Genomic DNA, 23292 nt, shown 5'->3' with positions numbered 1-23292 from the left:
AAAAGTAGCCAACTTCCAACTTTACTTGCACGCAAATCATAAGGAAAAGAATTCGACAATTGCTTTGGCTAAAGGTGCTTTCACACTTTGCATGTGAAATTATTTTTCCTACACGTTGGTAACTTTTCTAACATTTTTCAAATATGACATGAAATAGATTGGTAAGTATATTTCTTCTTAAGTGAGAATGTTTATAACAGTGATTCGCAAAATCTTGTATGTAAATGGGCAAGGCGAAATAAACTTCAACTGCCAAGTCTCAATTTGCAAATGCGTGATTTGAAAACGTCGCGATGTTAAGGCCGATCCACAATGAAGTTTTTCATATAGATACGTTCAACGCAATCCAATGAATGGCAGTAACATCGCCACAATCACGCAAGATGTTGCGCTTGTAATTATAAAAAAAATCTCTGCACTTTTATAAAAATTATCACCACACAAGAAAAATACTTGCTAACATATTTAGTGTTCTATTCATTTGTTGTCAGTGTCGCTCGATCTGTTGTTCTCCATAAAAAAAAAATGCGTAATCTACTCATTTTGCATAAGATAGCGTTAAACTCATCTATATGAGAAACTGCTTATGTGACGGGGCTTTTACTGGAATTCATAAGATTGGCTGAACGTATCTTCATTGTGACTCAACCATTATGCTTGTATACGAATCGCCGATAGTGCATTTTTGCGGGGGAAGCTGATCGTTTGGTATTTGTTATTCAGTGCTATAAAAATTTATTTCGTTAATAATTTTCTTCTTAAGTCAAAGTGTGGCAGAATAAAATATTTGGTACATATTAACATTAGCGTTAAATAAACAAAAAATGTTTATTAAATTGTGATTGTTGGGTGTTGTTTACACATGAACAAATGCTTGAGTCCAAATAACATATACTTATATGTATGTAAGTATGTGACGTGTTTAAAAATTTGGAGTTTAAATCTGAAACTTTTTTGCATTATATATGAGTCGATGCATATCATTATGTGAATAATGTAACGTCATTTGTTTATCCTAAAATTTTTGTTCTGGTCAATAGTGGGAATATTTATGTAGAAGTGTGCAAAAATTTAGAAATTTATGTGGCCGTTTCTGAGAAATTAGCGTTACAATTACATTCTACATAAAATTTTGATCGCTTAGGCTCGATTGCAGAACGGCAAATTAACTTTTTGAGAAAGAGTTAACCTGACATTAGTGTATTATAAGTTTTTGACAAATTTTTAAAGTAACGTTGTATTCAAAAGATAATTTGCTGTTTTGCCATCGGGCCTTATAACATAAACATATGACGTTTCTGAAAATCCACTGTAAAAATTGTCAGTTCAGTGGAAATTTCGGGGCACAATTGAAGTATGTAGCTTGACTCCCCTACCCTATGTGTCGATCAAAATTGCTTAAGTCTATTCAAGCGTATCGGATTGTGCTCTTACTTACTTAATTGGCGCTTAACCGTCTAAACGGTTATGGCCGTCCAACAAGGCGCGCCAGTCGCTCCTTCGCTCCGCCAACCGACACCAATTGGTCACGCCAAGGGAGTTTAAATCGTTTTCCACCTGGTCCTTCCAACGGAGTGGGGGCCGTCCTCTACCTCTGCTCCCATAGGCGGGTTCCGATAGAAACACTTTCTTGGCCGGAGCATCATCTCTCATTCGCATAACATGGCCTAGCCAGCGCAGCCGCTGCGTTTTAATTCGCTGGACTATGTTGATGTCTGCGTATAGCTCGTACAGCTCGGATTGTGCTCATCTACTGCAAAATGTGATATATTTATTCGAATTTCCAAATTAGAAACGCCGACAACCCAGTCCCACCAATTTCTGACAGAAATAGGTAATTCTTAAAACTAACTAAGACCATATGGGTTTTTTTTTTTTTTCAAAAGTGTCGTAATGGCTTAAACAGGTAAAATACGTCGCATATATAATAGTAATGCTATTAGTTGACGCAGTGTTATTTTAAGCGGGAGTAATTGATGCCGTATGTCGTATCGCTGTAGTCGTATCCCTAACGTAATCAGCTGTTTATGGTTACGACGGTAAACCAAAAACCAATTGGTTGGCTACGATACGGTTACGACCTTAGCGGCACCAATAATCGATTGCATTGATTCCCATAAGGTTGGTCGAATCAGCTGATATAAAGTTACCGATAAAGCACCAATGTCTCCAGCTTTAATCAGAGCTGCCCCCAAAATCCAACGTTCGCGGACGTTAAAACTCCATCGTTAAAAATATCCAATACAGTATCAAGTGCGTAGAAAAGTATGCAACATTTCGTATCATAAGTCACAAGGAATATCAGCCTTACAGCAATACTCTTACATAGGGCTTAGGCGGTTTCTCCTTATGACCATATTGTACTAAATGTTGCATACTTTTCTGCGCACCTGCTACTGTTTTAGATACTTTAGCGATTGAGTTTTGGCGTTAGCGAACGTTGGAATTTGGGGGCAGCTCTGATTAAAATAATAATACTTCGCCCTTTTTTTCAGCACAAGTTCAACTACGTTTGTAAATTAAACAACGCTTCAACTTATTCTGCCGTTTTTTAGTCTACTTTAACTGAAGTTTAGGCTGAGCTTAAGCGGCCGACCTGACAGGGTTAAACTCTAGTTAACCTATCAGTTATTTGCGTTCGTTCGAAATGGCGTCGAATATACCCAACAAGCATTTGGGCTTGAGTACCATTAGAGCTCATGCTGATAACTAGGCATACTTCTAAAATCTTAAGAGTTGTTTCGAAACTCAAGAATTCTAGCGTGCTCAGCAAAAGAGGGAATTTTTTATAAAGCAAAAACTGCTATTAGGTTAAGTTAAGTTAGAGTGGCCACCGGTACGAGCACCAGTGCACTTAGGCCCAAAAGGTCCCATTGTGATACCACGTGGATCCCTCCCCTACTCAAACCAACAGGTTGATTCAGCAAATGTCAGGAATTTCTTAGGTTCCAACTTAGCCAGATCACAACGATCGTCAAAGAAGGAAGATACCAGAAATTTCTACCTCTTGCGCCAAAGCGCAGGACAGTCGCACAGAAAAGCTTGACTGTTTCTATCTCCTCTTCGTCTTTGCAGCTCCTGCAGTAATCATTATAAGGAGCACCCAACCATTGTGCATGCTTCCCGATTGCTATGTGGCCGGTTATAAGTCCAACAACCAGAGATATGTCCAACCTTCCAAGAAGAAGGAGACTTCTTGTACGTCTAGCGTCCCATTCAGGCCACACAAGCTTAGTGTGGTAGCAGGATACGAGATTGCTCAATCTCACACCCGCTTCCCTAAGGACAATTCCTTTCAAAGTGAGCTTACAGGTAGCGAGCGGCATGCCCAATCCCTTCCCGGACGACGAAAGCGGAACGGATGTGCCCCCTCTTGCAAGTTCGTCAGCCATGCTTAAGTTGAAAAAATTTAATTAACAACGTTTGGTTCTCTAACTGGACTCAAATATAAGATTCCATACTACAGTTTTACACGAAAATAAAATGGCATATATATAATTTAATTGAAATAAATGTGACGCGATAGCCTCCGAAGAGATTTTAGGCGGAGCTTCTCTTCCAATTTGCGTCGTGCTCCTATTAATTTTTCCTACAAATTGGCGGGACGGGACCTACTTGTTTTATGCCGATTCCAAACGGCATCTGCAAGGCAGACGTGTTTTCACTGAGAGCTTTTCATGGCAGGAATACCCTCGAAGTGCTTGCCAAACACTGCCGAGGGGCGGCCCCACTTAGACACATTTTCTAATAATTGAAAAACCTTGTTTCTAAAATTTTGATGTTGCTTTGCCTGGGCGTGAACCCAGGCAGAGCACGCTACCATCACACCACGGCGGCCGCCTATATATAATTTATTTTTGATTAATTACGCTTCCTTACTGCTATCAACCAGGTGTTCATATCTCACAATAAACAGCTGTTGGTGTTGGAGGTACCACCTGGAGATTTTCTTCAACTCCACTTCAACTTAATATGCAATGTAGGATATCAACTGGAGAAATGTGTTGAATATTCATTTGAGAACTGTACATTCTCAAAATCCCTCGAAATTAGGATAATAATTGGAAAATATTAATGACGTTGTAGATCAACTCGAAAACTTTTAATTTTACTTTCTCCAGGGTTGGATAGTGATTCGAGAATGAAGTTGCATATCAACTCGAGAACAATCTGGTTTAAGAATAATTAAATAATTATGTTGGATATCACTTCCGGAGCTAGATATATATATATTTCACTAGAGAATTTTTTTCCATGTTTGTTGGGTAGACAAAATTCTGTTGTTGCCGTATCTACAAATTATCTAGATAATAAAAAAACCAATGTTGCCGCACAAAAAGCATACCCCAAAAGCGGCCTCAAACTGTGTTTGAAAAACTGCTCAGTAGTTTAACTGGTGTTTAAGCAAATTTAGTTTAAGCTGAGCTTAACCAATTACTGAAAAACCGGTCCTTCGTCAACTAATAGCATTGCTATTATATGTATATGTCAATTTAAAAACGTTTTAGTGTACATATAATTTTGTATACGTATTGAAATTTGCACATCAATATACACATTTTTGAACGGCTCTGATTTTAATAATGAAATCTACAATTTTCCTCCTACATAATGTATTTTGTCAGTTGCTGCCACGTAAGTGATATGTGGAAAATGTTGGATATCGTGACTGTGACGGACTGTATCTGCTGAGACCATAGGTCCAGCATTAAACTCTGTTTTATTTGCAAATATGGCTCAACCAAAGACGTAAATTTTAAATTTTTCGTTGAAATTTCACAAAAACGTTAAAAAAAAAATTGTGTTTATTATATCAAAATAATATTTTTCTAGCGTTGGAATTGACGAATTTCATGCCACATTTTCCCAATGGTGAATTACCTGCCCGCGATTTGATGCTTTACTGCTTCCCACTATTCGTTCTGTTGGCGGTTCTCTTTAGTTACACGTTCTCTGTACAAAACTGTTTTAAGTAGGTTTGAAATAGCTCTAGAGCTCCTGAAAACGAGAAAAAAGCTCTGCAATTTTACGCCCAGCCCAATCCCCACATTTTTCCAAAAGTCGAGAAATTAAAACAAAAACTTGAAAATACAAAAATTGTTCTGAGTAGCATTTAAATGGTTCTGGAGTTTCTGAAAATAAGAAAGATCTGTAAAAACGCCCAATCATCACATATTTTCAAAAGTTAGAAAATTTCTAAACAGAATTTTAGTTTTTAAAAATTGCTGTTCTATGTTCAATGGTTCTGAAGTTCCTAAAAAAAAGAAAAGTTCTGCAAAATTTCGTCCAACATTAACATTTTTCCGAAAGCCAAAATTTTAAAAAGGTACTATTTCTCGATTTCTGTCTACTATAACGCTAGCATTATCTGTTATTAAGCATCTTAAAGTTTTAACATCTATCCCAAATTAATTTAAAGTTCTTAAAATTTAATCTACACCAAATTGTAAATCTAGACTTTATAAAATTTTGAAAAAAGATAAAAAGAGCTAAACAATTTCTGAAAAAATCTTAAAGCGAAGTCACAGTTTTTCAAGCTAAACGGAAAAGAGCAAAATCTAGCTTGAAAAAAGCTAAAGTGGCAACACTGGTTGTATTCGACACACATCTTTGCAGTTTTACAACTGCCATATCAAATGGGCAGCAAGACAACAATTGACTCGGATTTCTCAAAATTTTCTTAAGAGTAAGTTCTTAAGTATGAAGCTCTAAAAAATACCAAGAAAAATTCAAATGACACTCCTTGCAAAATTTCGACTTCTATTTTCTAGAGATTTTCAGGAGCAATTGCACACGGCAACTCTGTTATTACCAAGAAGTATTTAGTTGTGCATTATTTCTTTAAGAAAAAACTGACACTTCGGAGAGCAAACAAATAAATAAAGTTAAACATACACTATAATCAATAAAAATTCACTGTTTTATGTGTATTGTATTGATTAAAAACTGTGAAATTATTGCTTGTCTATTATTAGCCGTGTTTTTTTTATACACGCGTATACGTTTACGTTTGCGCGTGAAAAAAAAAAACGCCTATCCTCGCTTAGACAATGCTTAGGAGACCCATCTAGCGGAAGTGGTTAAACAACTAGCTACAGCAACAGGGTGTACCGAAAAGCGGAGACACGACCCTCTGTTGTATGCCTGTAATACTGTTTTCACCCAGAAACTTAATGATCTCATTTCACCAGCTAATGAAATCGTAAATTTTTTGCTTTCACACAGAAGTAACTGCTCGATTAGTATGAAGGATGAGACAGACAATCATGGCGGAACGATACAAGGTGGGAGCATGGTGACATACTACAAACAAAAAAAATTCCATGTACTTGTAAATTCGGTGGACAAATGTCAAAATCGTACTGCGCCGGTAGTTGATGTATCAAATCAAATAAAAAAGGTTATAATCAGCTGTTCGATGCGGCCACCTTGTATCGCTCCGCCATGCAGACAATGACATTTGCTTTGAAAACTAAGAAGCGGAAACGGAAGCGGAACGCTGCCAACAGAGTTGCACTGTGCTTTTGACTTCATTAGGTATTCGATTAGCTACTAATGAAATAATAATAGATTCGAATTTTGTAGGGAAGATTGAGCTCAATAAGCGTCTTAATGTAGAAAACTGCCTTTATTATTCAATAAGCCGTCTGTGTGAAAACAGTATAACATATATATATGTATATATAACATATATATATATAACATATATATATATAACATATAGCTAAATCAGTTGCGATGAATTATGGACACACATAGAATACATAGAATTAGTGTAGAGGGTGAACCAAAAAAACACATATTTCAGTTACATCTGAGTATAATGCCTATTGAAATTTAGTAGTACACATTTTATGCGCAGCAACTTCAGAGGTGTATTTAAAGTTTGACGCTTAGCAGTCCATATAAAGTATAAGCGTATAGGCGTTTACGTGTAAAAAAAAACATGGCTATTGTTAACTAGTTGTTTTCTTAAAAAAAAACTAGGTTCCCTGAAGAAGATGCGGAAGCATCGAAACGCGTAGGAGGCAAAAGGGAAATTTTAATTTGGCCGTAAAGCTCCAACTCAGTATCTTAAAAATTCTTGGTTGCTCCTATTTCGATGGAAAGGAAATAACTCAAAATCTTGAGCGTTTACTTTAAAACTGCACATGACCTTTTATGATGAGCTCAGGAGAGTTTCATATGTATCGACCCAACTAATATTTTTTTTAATTTAGTTTTATTCGTGAAAAAGGCTTGTTTGCAATGTTAAACCAAGGCAGTCTTCACTAGCAAAACAAAAAAGAACGAAAAATGACTTTTCAGCAGCAAGAATAAACTTTTTGGCGTTTCTTTAAATTCAGAAGTATCTAAAATTTCCTTTTTTTAAGATCTTTAGCAGCAAATTTCAAACGAAATAATACATTTTTTAAAGGTTTTTAATTAAGGTCAAATGTTGACGAATTGATTAAACCCCTGAATGGTTCAAAACTGTGTGCGAACCTGGTCGTTAAATGCATTTTCCACATGGCACCTTGTATTTCCCTTGGTTACGGTAGATAACCTAACCACAACTCAAAACTACGTCATATTTATGTGGGGAATATCCTACGCAAAGCGCCAGTTTCGTACTACAGGTTTAAGACTACTTCCGAACAAGTGCTAATACTTCTTGTTACATCTGCCTACTGATTTGTAAGATCGCGGGTTCGAATCGAGCTCAAGGCCTAACATTAATTATTGTATCATTATTATTGTTATCAAAAAATTTTTCTTAAATGAAAAAAATTTAAATTTAAATTAGAATAGAAGAAAGAAAATAAAAATGGTAAAAGTCTAGTTGAGGGGTCGACGGCTAATACGCCACCAAAAATATCGAGAGAGGTGTCAAACGACGCGTCTTGACATCAGTATAAATAATCCGAAGGCGGAAAATAAAAATGTTAAGTCGTTCAAAAGATATTAACGAAAAACCGAAAAAAGACCCGCGGGTACCTCCGAAACCGGGGGTGGTATCCATAGTATTTTTGCGCAGAACACATTTCTGCGTTGGCGGCCTTCGGCCGCGCTTATAAAAAATTTCCCTGGGTGTGTTAAACACCGGTTTGGAGAACAAAACTATATCCGCACAAAACACTATGTTCACAATTTTGTTTTGTGGGTACCCAACATTACAACAACCACATGAAAATCGCCAACTTCAACTGCAAATATCTCTGGACAGAGATACAATTTTTGGTAGCGTATTAGCAGTCGACCCTGTTATGGATTCGCATTTTCGGTGGAAGCAGTAAGGAAGGCGGTCGGCATGATGTGGTGGTGCACAGTGGCTAGTCATTGTCGGCTGGAGCAGGTCCTTGCCAACCTTACTGTTCCTGCGCCACAATCAGAAAAAAGTTCCTATCATGCCTATTCAAGACTCAGCTGTCAAATTCAAAAAAACCGACAGAAGCGCAGAGACCTACTCAACGCTTATAAATTCAAACTAAAACAACATCCGGCCGAATCGGATGTCACGGACAGACATTCAAAATTTAAAATCCAAAAAGAAATAACCGCAAAAAAAATTTAGCGAACCGGACATGGCCGGTTACTAACGCTGAAATGCAAAAAAACGCTGAAAATTAAAATAAGAAAAACAAAAAGGGCCGAATATAACTTGGGGCGCCGCGGGTGTTGTTGCGACGCCCGGTGCTGAGCCCTCCCTCAAAAACCATGGCCACCGACGCACCTATATTTCGGTGGCCCCTTACCTGGTAACCCTACGTGCTTTCTAAATGAGCCAGAACACCAGCATTCCTATTTTATTTACAAATTTTATTCAATACTCATTTCTATTAACGTATGTATGCTACTAAAAAAAAATACGATAGTGCAGGTTTCTTAACCAGGGCTACAGCATAGGCTCCAAAGCCAAAACAAGGCTGCTTATAGCATCGTCCCAAGACAAATTCAGAACGGAAAAAAATGTTGAACTACGAATAGCTATTTTCACTATGAAAATGTATGTAAGTTAGTGTAGTGTATAAAGTGAGAGAAAAAAAAAAAATGATCCAACAGTTCACACTTTATTGGGCCGAAATCGAAGACGAAATCCTGGTTTTACTTAAACATTGAAAATTGTTAATTGGTATAATATACCATGACGACTCACAGGAACATTGCATCTTGACCTTGATTATTTAATGCGTGGATATATGTGGGGACAATGGGAATATGAATACTTAAGTCTGGCTAAGCTTGTTCTGTTGGGGTTTTTTTTTCTTACTTTTGCTCTTAATATTTCAAATTATACATATATTTATGTTCCCCTTTTTTTTGATAATCGGTATAAACACTTTGTGTGAGAAAAAAATATGTAAATAAATGTGTTTATGTATAGTAAATATACTACCTACAAAGTAAGAATTTCGTTGAATTTTTTTCCATTCACAAAACATATTTTAGGACTATAAAGTTTGAATACAAAATTAAGTAAAATTTACTTTTTCTAAAACAAAAAAAAATTTTTTTTTCTTCTTTATAGCCACGTATATTGTTATATTATTTACTGTGTTTATTTCTCGTATTTATTAAGTTAATGTATTTTTTTATTATAATTTAATTTTATTTTATTACATTTGATTTGGATTAATTTTAAATTTTATTCTATTTTTAAATCTATTGTTTTATGAACTCTATTATTTCATTACATCTTATTTTATTATAGTTTAATTTATTTTTTGGTATATTTATTTATTTTTTTGCAATTTCGTTTATTTCGTTTTATTTTAGTTTAAGTTGGTTTTATTTTTATTATTTTTATTACTGTTATTATTAACTTTTCTTTGTTATTTCCCAAAAAAAATGAAGTAATATTTTTTTTTTCTTTTTTGCCTTATTTATAATTCATCTTACTTTAGTTTTCTAAGCTCTACTCCCTTTCCTGTTTAGTTGAAATTAATTAGGTTAAACTATTTTCCTATTTCAAGTCTATTTTGACCTTTAGTTTCATCACTCTAAATTTTCATTTTCTATGTATTTAATTAGGGTTACATCTATTTCAAATTTTAGATTCTAATTTTTTCCATTTAAGTTTTACCAAATTAATGCTTGCTTTATCTTATGTAACTATTATCATTTTGCAGATATTCGTTAAGTAACTTATACATAGCAAGTAATTACAAGTTAAACTTATAGGTATTTTATGTACGTATATAGGTATATACTAATTAGACAAAATCTTGGAAAGGCGCATTTTATAAAAATCCAATTATTACACCTTTTTCTTGAACACTTTATATGTAGGTACGTATGTATGTATCGTGAATATACGCCTTGAGACGATAACCTTAATAGGAGGTTCTTACAAAATTTTCTCAAACAATAATTATATAGTATTTAACAGCTTTTAAACAAATGTAACAGCGCAAATTCAAACATTTATTGATTTGTGTAATTTTCGATTGTGGGGAAGTGCATTTGAGTAATTATTGTAACTACAATACAACATTGAGTAAGGAAATAAATCTTATTAAGATTAAAACAAAAAAGAAATAAGTAAAATTCTATAAGCATCTACAGAAAATCTGTTTCAAAAGCACCTACTTTAAGAGATATTTTCCGTATCCGGAACGAACTCACCGATTTCGTGCTGGTCTTGGTGTCACGGCTGGTCTACTCGTTGCTGTTGCCACGGTAGATACTACAGCAGGCCTATATGGGTTCGTTGCAGCAGGCCTATGGATGTGGCCCTGCTGTTGTTGTCTTTGCCAGTGGTTGGTGGTTGTTGGCGCTGTTGGATGACTCAGTCGATGATGATAGCACGCTGGTGGTTGTTGCGCTCGAATATGGCGCCTTCGAGTATGGTAGAGTGCGCGAGGTGGCGCGCTGGTGGTTGTTGCGCAGTGGGTGGTTATTGTGGTCGCCAGTTATTGGAGATTCTTTCCCTTTTGCAATTGTTTATAAGCAGTACGACTTAGTGATTTCTCAATTTCGCGTTTCAAAATTTCTGACTTTCCATGCGAACTGTGTGGAAGGTGGTGCGTGGTTTTTTGGAATACCTTGCCACAAAAGCCGGATGCATGTCCTACCAAACGACCGTCACAACAAAGTAGTCATATGTATTACCAAATTTGCGTACAGTTTCAAACGGCTTGCACTCATTTCGCAACTTACTGAATGGTATAATAGTTAGGCCTTCAATGCCGGCTTCACGGAATATATCCTCATAATGTTGAATTGTGGGACCATAGTCAACTTTGGCGCCACGTTGCAGATCGGATACAATTATAGCTGCGTCATCTTCTTTATCCACCGAAGAATGCTTCAAGTTTGGCTTTACAACTCGTTTGGGTACATTGGGGATTTTAAAGCCAGCCACATTTAAGAAGTATTCTTAAGACCCTTAGCAATTTCCTTATGTTATATTCGTTTACAGTAGCATTGAATTTGTCTTCATCAAAAGGTGGTGCTTCATATAAACGTTTTAGCGGCGACTTTATGGTTCCCTTTTCGTTACCCTCGCGTTTTAATTTGAGTTGGTGTCTTTTTTATAAGCCCGTTTTGCAGCGGCCTTCTTCCTCCAAATTTTTCCGGAAACTCGTGCCTTTTCCCTCCTATCAGCCCTTTTTGCAGCGGCCTTCTTTTTCGACCTTTTTCCGGAAACTCGTGGCAATTTTTTTGCTAGTGATCGCAGATCTTTTTTTTTCTTGTTTTCGATACTTTTGCATCGCAACATCGCACGAAAACGCTCCCAAGTGGACCGTAACCATAGACCATAACCGCAGACCGTAACAACCCCTCAACTAGACTTTTACCATAAAAATTAAGAAAAAAATTATCATAACAATGATAATGATAAAATAATTATTGTTAGGCCTTGAGCTTGAATCGAACCCGCGATCTTAAAACTGAGGTATTGAACATAACGTGTTTGTAACTGGGTTTTCCAAAATATTCCGTTTTTGAAATAAAGTCAACGATTTTTTACTAAGTTGGATGCGTTTCGTATATTTATGCAGAAACAATTTTTTTGTAATTTCTTTTACGTGAAACTATAGATATTGCCTTCCTTTTAATGCAAACACGTTATTCGATCGTCTTTACTGCGATCACTTATATAACATTCAATATCCTGGTTCCAATTTTTCTTCCAGAATCCAAAATTAGAGTTGCCTTCATAACTCCGATTGGCCATGGCGAATTCAAATACCAATATTAACGGAACGGATAAACAAATTATTGACAAAAGTTGGAAGAAATTTGATTTGTTCCTTAACAATGAAAAATATATTGACGTGACGTTTTTGTGGAAGAATAATGAAAAGCGGTGAGTAGTAATGTTGAATTATAAGAACGCATCTCCCTAAAAGATTTATCTTGGAAGCTTCAAAAAAACACATATTAAGTACATATTACTTATATCACAATTCTGTTTCAATATGTTGCCAGGCTTGCGGAAAAATGCTTCCTAACAAAATTATAATCCTTGAAGCAACGTTATGCAGTCAGGTGTCTACTTTCTCTCATAATCCCGACATGCATCGGACCTAACCATCCACCTAGACCCACTTAAACTGCCGAAATATTATTGTGCACCTTGAACGTTCATATTCGGTTCAAGACACTGTGCCAAAGGCAGTGGTATTGAACGGGTAGTTCCGAACGTGGACTCCACTTAAAACAGACTTCGTAGCATTTTTTATACTTGTATTCCTGCGGTGCCCACGCTCAAAAGTCCTGCGTGATATTAAAAAGCCACCGCCGCCAACATTTTCACATACATAGCTACGAGGTTGTAGCACTATCGCAATGCCTACATGTTAGATATTATCCTCAGCTTTCTGGTTTCTCAAGCAAGAGTGCTGTACAAACATGCCGAATCGGTCAAATGCCATGTTCTGGTAGATTTCAAATTCTGCATCCAAACGTCTAAAATGATAAGTATTTTTAACCATGATGACGAGCAAATCAGCGAAAACGTCGGCTACACTGTAACCATGCGTTGAGAGTCACGCGCAACCCAACCGTATTTCAACGAGGCATAGTCTACCGTCTGCAACTCATAATGTGACTTTAACTCCCCGGTTGTGGTTAAAAATAATATCACCTCGAATTTCCTGGTCAATGCAGCGCCATCACTAAGACTGTTGAATCGGGGGCCTCAGTGGATATGAGAGAGACTGGTAGATAATCATAGAAATACCAAACGGGAGGAACACCTAAGGACAAGACCCTACGTAAGTCGTCAGCCTGTATCTGTCTACTCTTACCCCTTCCAAAATATGAAACAAGACAGGAGTGAGTTGCTCAATCAGACTAACCGAACGTCTTAACCAAAGCCATTTAAACAAAGGAAAAAATCTTTCAACACTCTTGAATCATTTCCTTGTATTCAGCAATGTTTTATTTTTCTGAGAACATGCAGGAAGAAAGTTTCCTTCAAGACTAGCAAAATCAAAGAGGGGTAAAAGGCGATCTTCACGGTGGTGCCATATATCTACTACTGCATATCTAAATTCCCTTTCTCACTAGACGAAGAAACCATTATCACATACGCAGATTACTGTTAACAAATAGCCAAGAGCTATGCACTAACTTTGTCACTTTTTCACTTTGCAAAACTTGTAAAAGACTAAGGCCACGAATACTTTTTCACGATGAGGAAAAGAAAGGCATACAAGACAATGGCCCTCGTCGAAGTAAGATGCCTGCAAGAGCACAGTTCTCAAAGCAGACACACACATGTTATTCTCTTCTTCTTGTTTTGGGAAACGTTATAGATGTTGATGGTCCTTTGCTTAATATAGATCCGGTAATAACCACGATTAAGTTACTAGCCCGAACATCTCGGGAACGACTATGACCACATTAAACCTTCTAGGCCATCCCCCCTCATTCTTGAATAATCATGTCACCTAAACAGGGCAGATGTTATTGTGTAGTGGTGTACCCGGCAGACTTTGTCCTGCCCGAAAATCGGTTTGGCTACATTCAAAAAGTGAGCCTCGCGTCCATTTTTTCCCTCCATCCCACCCACTCTCTTCTACTAAATCTTCAATTTTCATACTCAGCATACTTTGTACACAGAGTATAATAACTTTGGCAACATAACGGTTGATCGTAACGCCATTAACGAATCGAGATAAATATAGACTTCCACATATCAAAATGCTCAGGATGAAGAAAGGAATTGATTTAGCCATGTACGTCCGTTTGTCAGCCTGTGCACGCGAGTAAATATTAAGATATGTTATTGGAATTTGGTATATATGTAGGTCCCTTGGCACTCATCTCGCATCGCTATTCAAAATGAGCGAAATTGGATGATAACCACGGCCATTTTTTATATATGTAACTTTTTGGAAAACATAAAAAAACCTGATTATTTAGTAAATAACACACCTAAATAAAATAAATAAATGTAAGGCGCGATAACCTCCGAAGAGATCTAAGGCCGAGCTTCTCTTACAATTTACGTCGTGCTCCTATTTTTTTCCTACAAATTGGCGGGATGGGACCTACTTGTTTTATGCCGACTCCGAACGGTATCTGCAAGGCAGATGAGTTTTCACTGAGATCTTTTCATGGCAGAAATACACTCGGAGCGCTTGCCAAACACTGCCGAGGGGCGACCCCGCTGAGTCAAATTTTCTTCTAATTGAAAAAACCTGTTTCTAAAGTTTTTGATGTTGCTTTTTCCGGGGCGTGAACCCACTATCTTCGGTGTGATAGGCGGAGCACGCTACCATCATACCACGGCGGCCGCCATAACACACCTACAATGTTAAAATTTGATATTGAGACTATTGATAAAAATTTCAAAAAAATGTTGAAAATGGACGTGGCCCCGCCCACTTGTGATTTACAAATATTATTAATCATAAATCCAAACCCGTTTAGCCTATCATAACGAAATTCGGCAGAAAGCTTGCCTTTGCTATAAGGAATGCTTCAAAGAAAAATTAACGAAATTAACTTTTATATACAAGATTTTGAAAAGGGTCGTAAGCAAATAAAATAAGCTATATCTTTGCGAAAAATAGTTTTGTATCAACGGTATTTCACTTACGAAGTTTAATTATTAAGAGGAAATTAGGAGATATCTTTTTAAAAATGGGCGGTGCCACGCTCCTATTTCGATTAAGCATGACACAGCATTATGCGGCCACCGTGGTGTGATGGTAGCGTGCTCCGCCTATCACACCGTATGCCCTGGGTTCAACTCCCGGGCAAAGCAACATCAAAATTTTAGAAATAAGATTTTTCAATTAGAAGAAAATTTTTCTAAGCGGGGTCACCCCTCGGCAGTGTCTGGCAAGCGCTCCGATTGTATTTCTGCCATGAAAAGCTCTCAGTGAAAACTCATCTGCCTTGCAGATGCCGTTCGGAGTCGGCATAAAACATGTAGGTCCCGTCCGGCCAATTTGTAGGGAAGAGTTATCTACTTATAACAAATATACTTGTTATATTTTAAATTTATTCTTATTATATTAGTTATTTTTTTATTATCAAAAAAATGAAAATATTTTAGTCATCAAAAATATCTTTAAAGTAAATAAAGTTTAAATAAATTATTAAAAGTTATATAGAAAATTATTATTTTCTATATCTGGCGATCCTACCAACGATCCTTCTGATCTTCTGACCTATTTTCGATTCACGCGATAACAAAATTACGAAAATCCCGGATGAAATTTCGCTGTTAAATAATTTAACTTACAAATCGACGGAAATCCGATTAAATCCATACTACACATATTCAATGAACATTACGTGAACGTGCGTGTGCCTCAATCGAAAAACAACAACATCTTTAACAAAGTGATATTAATTCTCTTTAATCGACATCATCGGAAATTTCATTTATACCAAATAGTTCATATAACATGATGGCAGATAGTTTGATTCACGCGATAACAAAATTACGAAAATCCCGGATGAAATTTCGCTGTTAAATAATTTAACTTACAAATCGACGGAAATCCGATTAAATCCATACTACACATATTCAATGAACATTACGTGAACGTGCGTGTGCCTCAATCGAAAAACAACAACATCTTTAACAAAGTGATATTAATTCTCTTTAATCGACATCATCGGAAATTTCATTTATACCAAATAGTTCATATAACATGATGGCAGATAGTTTGAATAACCCACGTCGTCCAACTGACGACTGTAATGAGAATGCAATATGTCACGATAAATACAAAATTGGAAATACACAAACACTTAATGTGACAATGCAATATCTTTCACCAATGCTTTATGAAGTTTTTCAAACGGCATTAGAGGAGCATATTAGCTTCAAACGTTAATTTATCTAAAAATCTTCTCGAAACATTGCCTGAATCGCTTCAATTTTTCAAAAGCTATAATAAAATTGATATACTGAGTACGTTACGGGAGTTGAACATATGCAATAATCTTTTTGATCACAAACAAAGCTGCCTTGATGAAACAAAAAATCTTGAAATCCTATTAGCCAGTGATAATCATATCAATCATATAGATACTTAAATCAAAAATTAAATATATATATATATGTTTGGCATTACGAATTTACCATTTCTTTTAGTCTACGACCACATTTATTTTTTAATTGTCACTAATATTCTACTAAACTAGTCATATAACATACAACAATTTTTTTTTTGAAAATTCAACTTTATTAAAATTTAAAAAATATCAAAATAAATGTAACACATAAAATTAATAGTATCAGTGTAATGAATGACCTGACTATTTGATGAACTATATTGTTCAAAGTTTTATATTTTTCGACAACTAATATTTATATTTTATTTTAAAAAGTTTGTTTCTTCAATCTTTTGTTATATTATGAAACAAAAATTTTATCTAAACAAAATAATTCCATTTATAATACTAATGTTACATTACTTAAAAATGTATTTTAATTAGTTTAAAACAATAGTCAATTTATTATTTATATTAATTATGTACACTCTTTCTCCAGTTTATAATCAAAAATATATATCATTAACACATTTAAGAAATTTTGCAACAGACATACAAACTTCACAATAAAAGTAAATTCATATTTAACAAACCTCATTTTCAATTCAAAAAAAAAAAAAGAGCAAAGAAATAAATTTAAATTTTTAAACTCAAACTAATTACTATAATCTATTTTAAAAAATCACAAAAGATTTCTTAAAATAATTTTTATTGACATATATCATTTCTTTCATATTGAAATTAAAATCATATGACAATTTCATATCACCCTCAAACGAATTAAGGAATCAACTTTTCATTCCTTACCAACAACTTGGACATACATTATGCAGAATACAATTATATATTGAACATACATTCTGCATAATACAAGTTTTTAATTTTTGAGTAATTGTGCAAACAAAGTAACCATCTACTATAATTCAACCTCATGCTAGGTTCATGAAAAACATAATTATAATTGACAATATTTAACAAACAGCTATTAAGTTATTTTTAACCTCAACAACATAACAATAACACAACCAAATATTAATATACATAAAATATTAATACAATAACTAAACATAACAAATAAAATAAGCTATCAAGTACATCGAATCATCAAAAGATTGAGTACTTACATCAATACCAACATAAACTTTTTACGCAATCAACACAAAATTATTAACATTTAAAAAATTTCGTTTCACTGGAGGGGGAGTATATGTAGAGTTATCTACTTATAACAAATATACTTGTTATATTTTAAATTTATTCTTATTATATTAGTTATTTTTTTATTATCAAAAAAATGAAAATATTTTAGTCATCAAAAATATCTTTTAAAGTAAATAAAGTTTAAATAAATTATTAAAAGTTATATAGAAAATTATTATTTTCTATAAGGAGCACGACGCAAATTGGAAGAGAAGCTCGGCCTTAGATCTCTTCGGAGGTTATCGCGCCTTACATTTATTTTTTATTTTTATGACACAGCATTTCTAGAGCATGGAAAAAAATAAATCCCTCGTAACAAAATTCTTCTAGTAAAAATGGCCTAGATCAAATGTCAACATCGTAGGTGTATTATTTACTAAAAAATCAGGTTTTTTGTGTGTTTCCAAAATTTTATATAAATAAAAAGTGGGCGTGGTTATCATCAGATTTCATTTTAAATAGCGATGGGAGATGAGTATTAAGGAAGCCAAAATTCAATGAGATATCTCAATATTCACTCAAGCTATCGTCATCACAGACAGACGGACGGACGGATAGACGAAGTTTTAAAGTTTAGGTATGTTTCCTTAAAATGCGTAAAATAAGCAGCAGAGTAAATCCAACTTCGGTTACACCCGAAATTAGACTCCCTTACTTTTTTGGGAATAGTTTGTGCTTAAAATATGCCTCAGTAGGATTAGAAAAGTAATTATCTGAAATTAACTGTACAATTGAAACTCACGCTGAGTATATAATGTTCGGTTACACCCGAACTTAGACCCTTGCTCTTGTCCATGCCTTATTCCATTTAACTTCCACTCCAACTCCTACTCCCATCCCCACTCACTCTTCTACTTCCACTCCTACTCGCACTCTCACTCCCATACCCAATCTTGCTGCCACTTCCGCTCTACCTCCCACTTCCATCATCACTCCCATTCCAACTCTCTTTGGTTTATGCCAAATTATTTCAATATGTAGGTATGTATGCAAATTTTGTAATCGTTTAACTTTATACTTAGCATTGGAGCCCATCGCATCGTTTTGGCCGCTTCAAGTATTTATTTCGATAAACTTTTCAACACCGATAGAGGCAAAGCAGCAGAAATCTATATGGAAAATATAGCTCCAGAACCCTTTTCATTGCTCATAAAATATTGCTACTCGGGCACACTCTGTCCCAATAAACAAAATGCACACACTTTGCTGACTACAGCAGCAATATTGAAATTGGATGAAGCTGCCGATATATGCGTTGCTTTTTTGAAGGGATCAAACAAAGGACCGCAGCGTGTACCGAGGGTTAATCCGTCAATTATTGGAGCAAATTTAAGAACAATTAAAACGACATTAACACCTACGATGAGTATGACTACGAAATACTCTATTTTGGCAGTACAAAAGTGCGACGCACAAAAGGTAAGCATACGTCTAACCAATATTCGGGGAAAACAGATTTCTTTGCATTTCCCTTTAGAGCTTTTAACAGCTTGCTGACACCTTGCGCTCGTTACTAGTTCTGAGAGATGAGTTCTTTCATGGCTGCAATGGAAACTACTCCCTTGATACTCTTTCAAATTAAATAAAAACTGAAGCAAGTTACTGTTTGATGTTTTGCCAGGATAATGAGAGCCGCGCTTACCGTTCTAACCAGGGCGATAAAAGATGGTTACAACATGGTATTATCACTCGCACCAAAAAATTCTCTGACATAGCATATTCGGAGAGAAGACTAATTTATGTTGGCGGTTGTTTGGACGATGGTGCGCCAACGAATAAGGTTGATGCTTATAATTTAGAAACACAAAAGTGGAAGGAGTTGGCGCCAATGAAAAGCTGTAGAGCAAATGTGTGCGTCGTCACAGTCAAGGGTTTCATTTACGCAATCGGTGGTTATGATAGAGATCAAGAGAATCCGCTCAAAACTATAGAGAAGTACTTAATGGATTTTTGTTACTCTTTACCACACATTTAACTTTTTTAACACTACCTTGATTAGATATGACATTCGTACTGGGCAATGGAGTTCAGTACCAGATATGTCTCGTGCACGGCGTAACGCCACTGCTGTTGCAGTTGGTGATCTCATATACGTACTTGGCGGTTTTGGCAAAGATTGGAACTTATTAAAATCAGTTGAGTGTTTTAATGTGATCACATCCAGCTGGAGTGATTGTGCTGATATGCACAGCAAACGTTTTTGTTGCGGGGTGAGTATCGCTTTTAAGATCGAGAAACTACATAATTTGAAAAAATCTATACAAACCGATTTGATATACTTCAGGCCTCCACATTGAATGGTTGGATATATGCGATAGGTTCAGGTAATATACCCCCTTACAGTCGGGACGTTGAGTGCTATAATCCGAAGACTAACAAATGGACAAGGGTACGTTTAAACCAAAGATGTCATAGAGATCAAGACTGCATATTAATCATGTGAAATATTTTAATAATTCTAGATAGCTCCACTGGAAGTAGCCCGTCATGGTGTTAGCGGCATTACAATAAATGGGCAACTGTTAGCTGTCGGTGGCTCACTGCTAAATTATTATAAAGGTTTCGTAGATGTTTACAATCCAGCGGAAAATAGATGGACTAAAGCTGTGCCTTTACCGAGTGGCGGTTATTACAAGTGTTTTGTTGTGCCAACTGATGAATTGGTTAAAATGGAGTCTAGCCGCAAGCGTAGCGTTTCCCTCAATCGGGCTTAACTTATGCTTGTATATCTTTGTATTAATATGTGTACTTATTTATTTATATTTTGCCTTAATATTTTTTTTACAACAAATATGTATATCCCAAATGGAAAATAGTTTAGAAAAACCAAGGAATAACCTAGAGCTTGGATAGATATGCCTATCATATGGCTCGGTCTAAGTTGTGAAAATTTTAAGTTTGGAAATCAGATAATGTACCTACCACATTATCTGGCTAGATTATTCCATGGATATTGTATCTAGGTGCCATAGGGATCATGTCTAGACTTTACTAGCTGTATATATGTTTGTGTATGTATATTACATTTTGCACTACCGACTGTGTTGTTGTAATTAGAGTTGTTAGAAAATCAGGTTTACAATCTAATAAATTAGAAAAACGCCTTTTTTATTTCATATGGTGCCGACGTTTCGACCTTTTATTGTGGTCTTCTTCAGGGCCTAGTGACAAAATTGTGAAATTAAAATATTACTTATAAAGCCTTGCATTCAACTAAGGGTTAATTCTATTACACGTACATATATAATTTTGCAAACTTACTAAAAATTACTGCGTTCTTCTTCGTTAGTTTTAATTATACATTTGTTTGTTTTCTGCATTAAAAATGGTGTGGAAAACACGGTAATGGTTTTAAGCAAATAACAAAAATACGGAAGATTCTATAAAATTTAATTTTTTTTTTTAAATAAAGCAAAATGATCAAGTAAATAAAAACATGAATATAAGTAAGCACAACTATTGTATATATTAGCCATAGCCAAAATAAGTTTATTGATTAATTTTGTGTCGTTGATTCTGAAATGGTGGCAAGTTGATGTATGTCGGAATGAATTTCCGTCTTCCCTTGATAAACGAAAAATGCACTGAAGATGGCACAGCGCCGAAACCGGTTTGTCTCCAAACCAAATTTGAAAAAGGAAGTCCTTCCAAAATAAATAAAAATTCGTTTAATATAAGCTTAATTTGAAAAATGTTTACTAAAAAGAGCCGTTGTAAAAGGTTTTGAAAATATTTACAAATAAACGATATCAAGTGAGGAATTCTGTGCAGAAAGGGCACCTCTTTGGAAGTTTTGCTTTGTTACATTAGTTTTTAAGATTGCAAGAGGAGCTATAAAGACCGCCAGGTAATGGGTATGGACAGAATATCGAATTCAAAGTTTTCATACGGTATTTCCTCCAAGTAGTATTGAATAATAGTACCCAGTGAGAGTTCATAGGTCCTCTCTGCTTAGATCAATGAGCTTGGCTGAAATTCTCTTTGTCTGTCTGCCCTATGCATTCAACCCAGAATTGTCTGAATTCCCATTACTTATGGTTTCCATAGTGTGTGTCTTTGTGAGTCTATGCTATAACACGCTGCTTGGCTAGGTAGTCTGCATATTCATTACCTTCATGTGCTTGGTGCCCGGGAAGCTAACCTAACAAAACCTTGCTTTTGACTTAAAGATCATTTAGGTCTGCTATGCGATTACACTAGCTTAGAAATTAATGTAAAAGAATGCGAGGTATGCAAGGCTGCCTGGCTGTCTGACATAATGAGGATACCCCTCGAGTGAAATCCCCTTCGTAGACATTCTCTATTTCATGGATTTCTGCCTGAAAATTAGTGGGGTAGCATCCCATTGATATAGATTTATTGGAGCTCGGTCCATAGATGCCAAATCCAGTGTTTCCGTCATTAAATTTTGACTCATACGTGAACCAGGCCTCTGAGTCCGAGTCAATTCCTTTTTCCCAAAATAGTTATGTCTGCAATAGGCACTTCAAAATTCCGTGAGACTCTGAGCGTGGGCGCCATTGGATCACGTACTTGAAATAAAGGACTTCTTATGAACTTACGTATTACTTTCATATATCCAGCCAAGTTTTCTTTCGATTCGCGCCACAAATTAGAGTGGGTCAAACATATAGAGCAGTCTGTTTGGTCGATTAGTTCTTGTATGTATGTTGCCACCTTTTACCAAAAGTTCGATACGATACTGCGGTCCAAATATTCGATGCCAAAAACTATGTCACAGTATCGAATTAAAAATATCGATATCGAAGGCCAAAAGGATCCATATTGTAAAGTATCGAATCGACATTCGTGTACCTAATAATAGGGTTTGGTTTCTGTTGTTGTTTTAGCAGTGCTTCGCCTCATCCAATAGCACTCCCAAATTGTCATCAATATCCTCTAACGGGAGTCCAAGGAAACTTGAAGTTTCAACAGGGTGGTGGAGTGAGAGGGGTGTTAGAGGCGTTGGTTCCTCATTGCAATTAAAGAGATGGTTGGTGTCTTGTAAGGGAAACATTGCAAGCAGGACATACATTTAGTAAAACCCAATATATTAAATTTATTAATATTTATTGAGTAACGATTGCACTAATAAATTAAGATGAAAATAAAAGTTTTCGCTTTTAAACACGCGTGCCGGTAATTTCACGGCCGAATAATAAAAAATTTACAAGAACAATGCAAAGAGTAATTAGCGAACAAAACTGAGTGTAGGTAAAAGCTAATGAAAGCTGTATTTCGTTGCTAAAGCTTGAAACACAATGCTCTGACGCCGCGAAATAAACGCGACGAACATCGCCTTGTCAAAAATAGAATCCCCATAATTACATGAAGGTGACCACAATGAACACCAAGAGCGAAATTTACGCGACGTCATTTTGCGACGATAGATTTATTTCTATCGTCGCCGCCGGGCGATGACGACAAACATCCCAAGGGTTGCTGCTGTTCAATTTTTTAAGTATAAAAAAAAGAAAACATAATATACAAAAACAAAATTTTTTTTTCTTTACATATAATTTTTAATTTAATTTCTTAACATTTTTGTTTTGTTTTGTTAATTTCTTAATATTTTGGGCGTGTTTTAGCAGTCAAGTGTTAAAGCAGAGAATTAAAAAAGTTCTAATTGTTTCCATCTTTATTTCT

General features: G+C 35.5%; 1 protein-coding gene across 2 annotated transcripts; it reads left to right on the top strand.

Moving 5' to 3' along the window:
• The first annotated feature begins 677 nt into the window (after positions 1-677).
• Positions 678-21420, top strand: LOC137249879 (kelch-like protein 1). 2 transcript variants are annotated; one of them, XM_067781880.1, is made up of 7 exons: positions 678-790; positions 12120-12292; positions 18669-19065; positions 19268-19581; positions 19646-19856; positions 19931-20035; positions 20109-21420. In XM_067781880.1, the coding sequence occupies exons 2-7, from the start codon at positions 12159-12161 to the stop codon at positions 20358-20360; spliced, it is 1413 nt and encodes a 470-aa protein (XP_067637981.1). In that variant the 5' UTR covers positions 678-790; positions 12120-12158; the 3' UTR covers positions 20361-21420. The 2 variants fall into 2 exon arrangements, with proteins under 2 accessions (XP_067637981.1, XP_067637980.1); XM_067781879.1 differs by having other exon boundaries at positions 684-905.
• Positions 21421-23292: the final 1872 nt, after the last annotated feature.

The sequence above is a fragment of the Eurosta solidaginis genome, chromosome 4 (genome assembly GCF_040869045.1).
Source record: "Eurosta solidaginis isolate ZX-2024a chromosome 4, ASM4086904v1, whole genome shotgun sequence".
Classification (NCBI taxonomy): domain Eukaryota; kingdom Metazoa; phylum Arthropoda; class Insecta; order Diptera; family Tephritidae; genus Eurosta; species Eurosta solidaginis.
The sequence above is the reverse complement of the archived record's forward strand: the minus strand, read 5'-3'. Positions and strand labels throughout refer to the sequence as shown.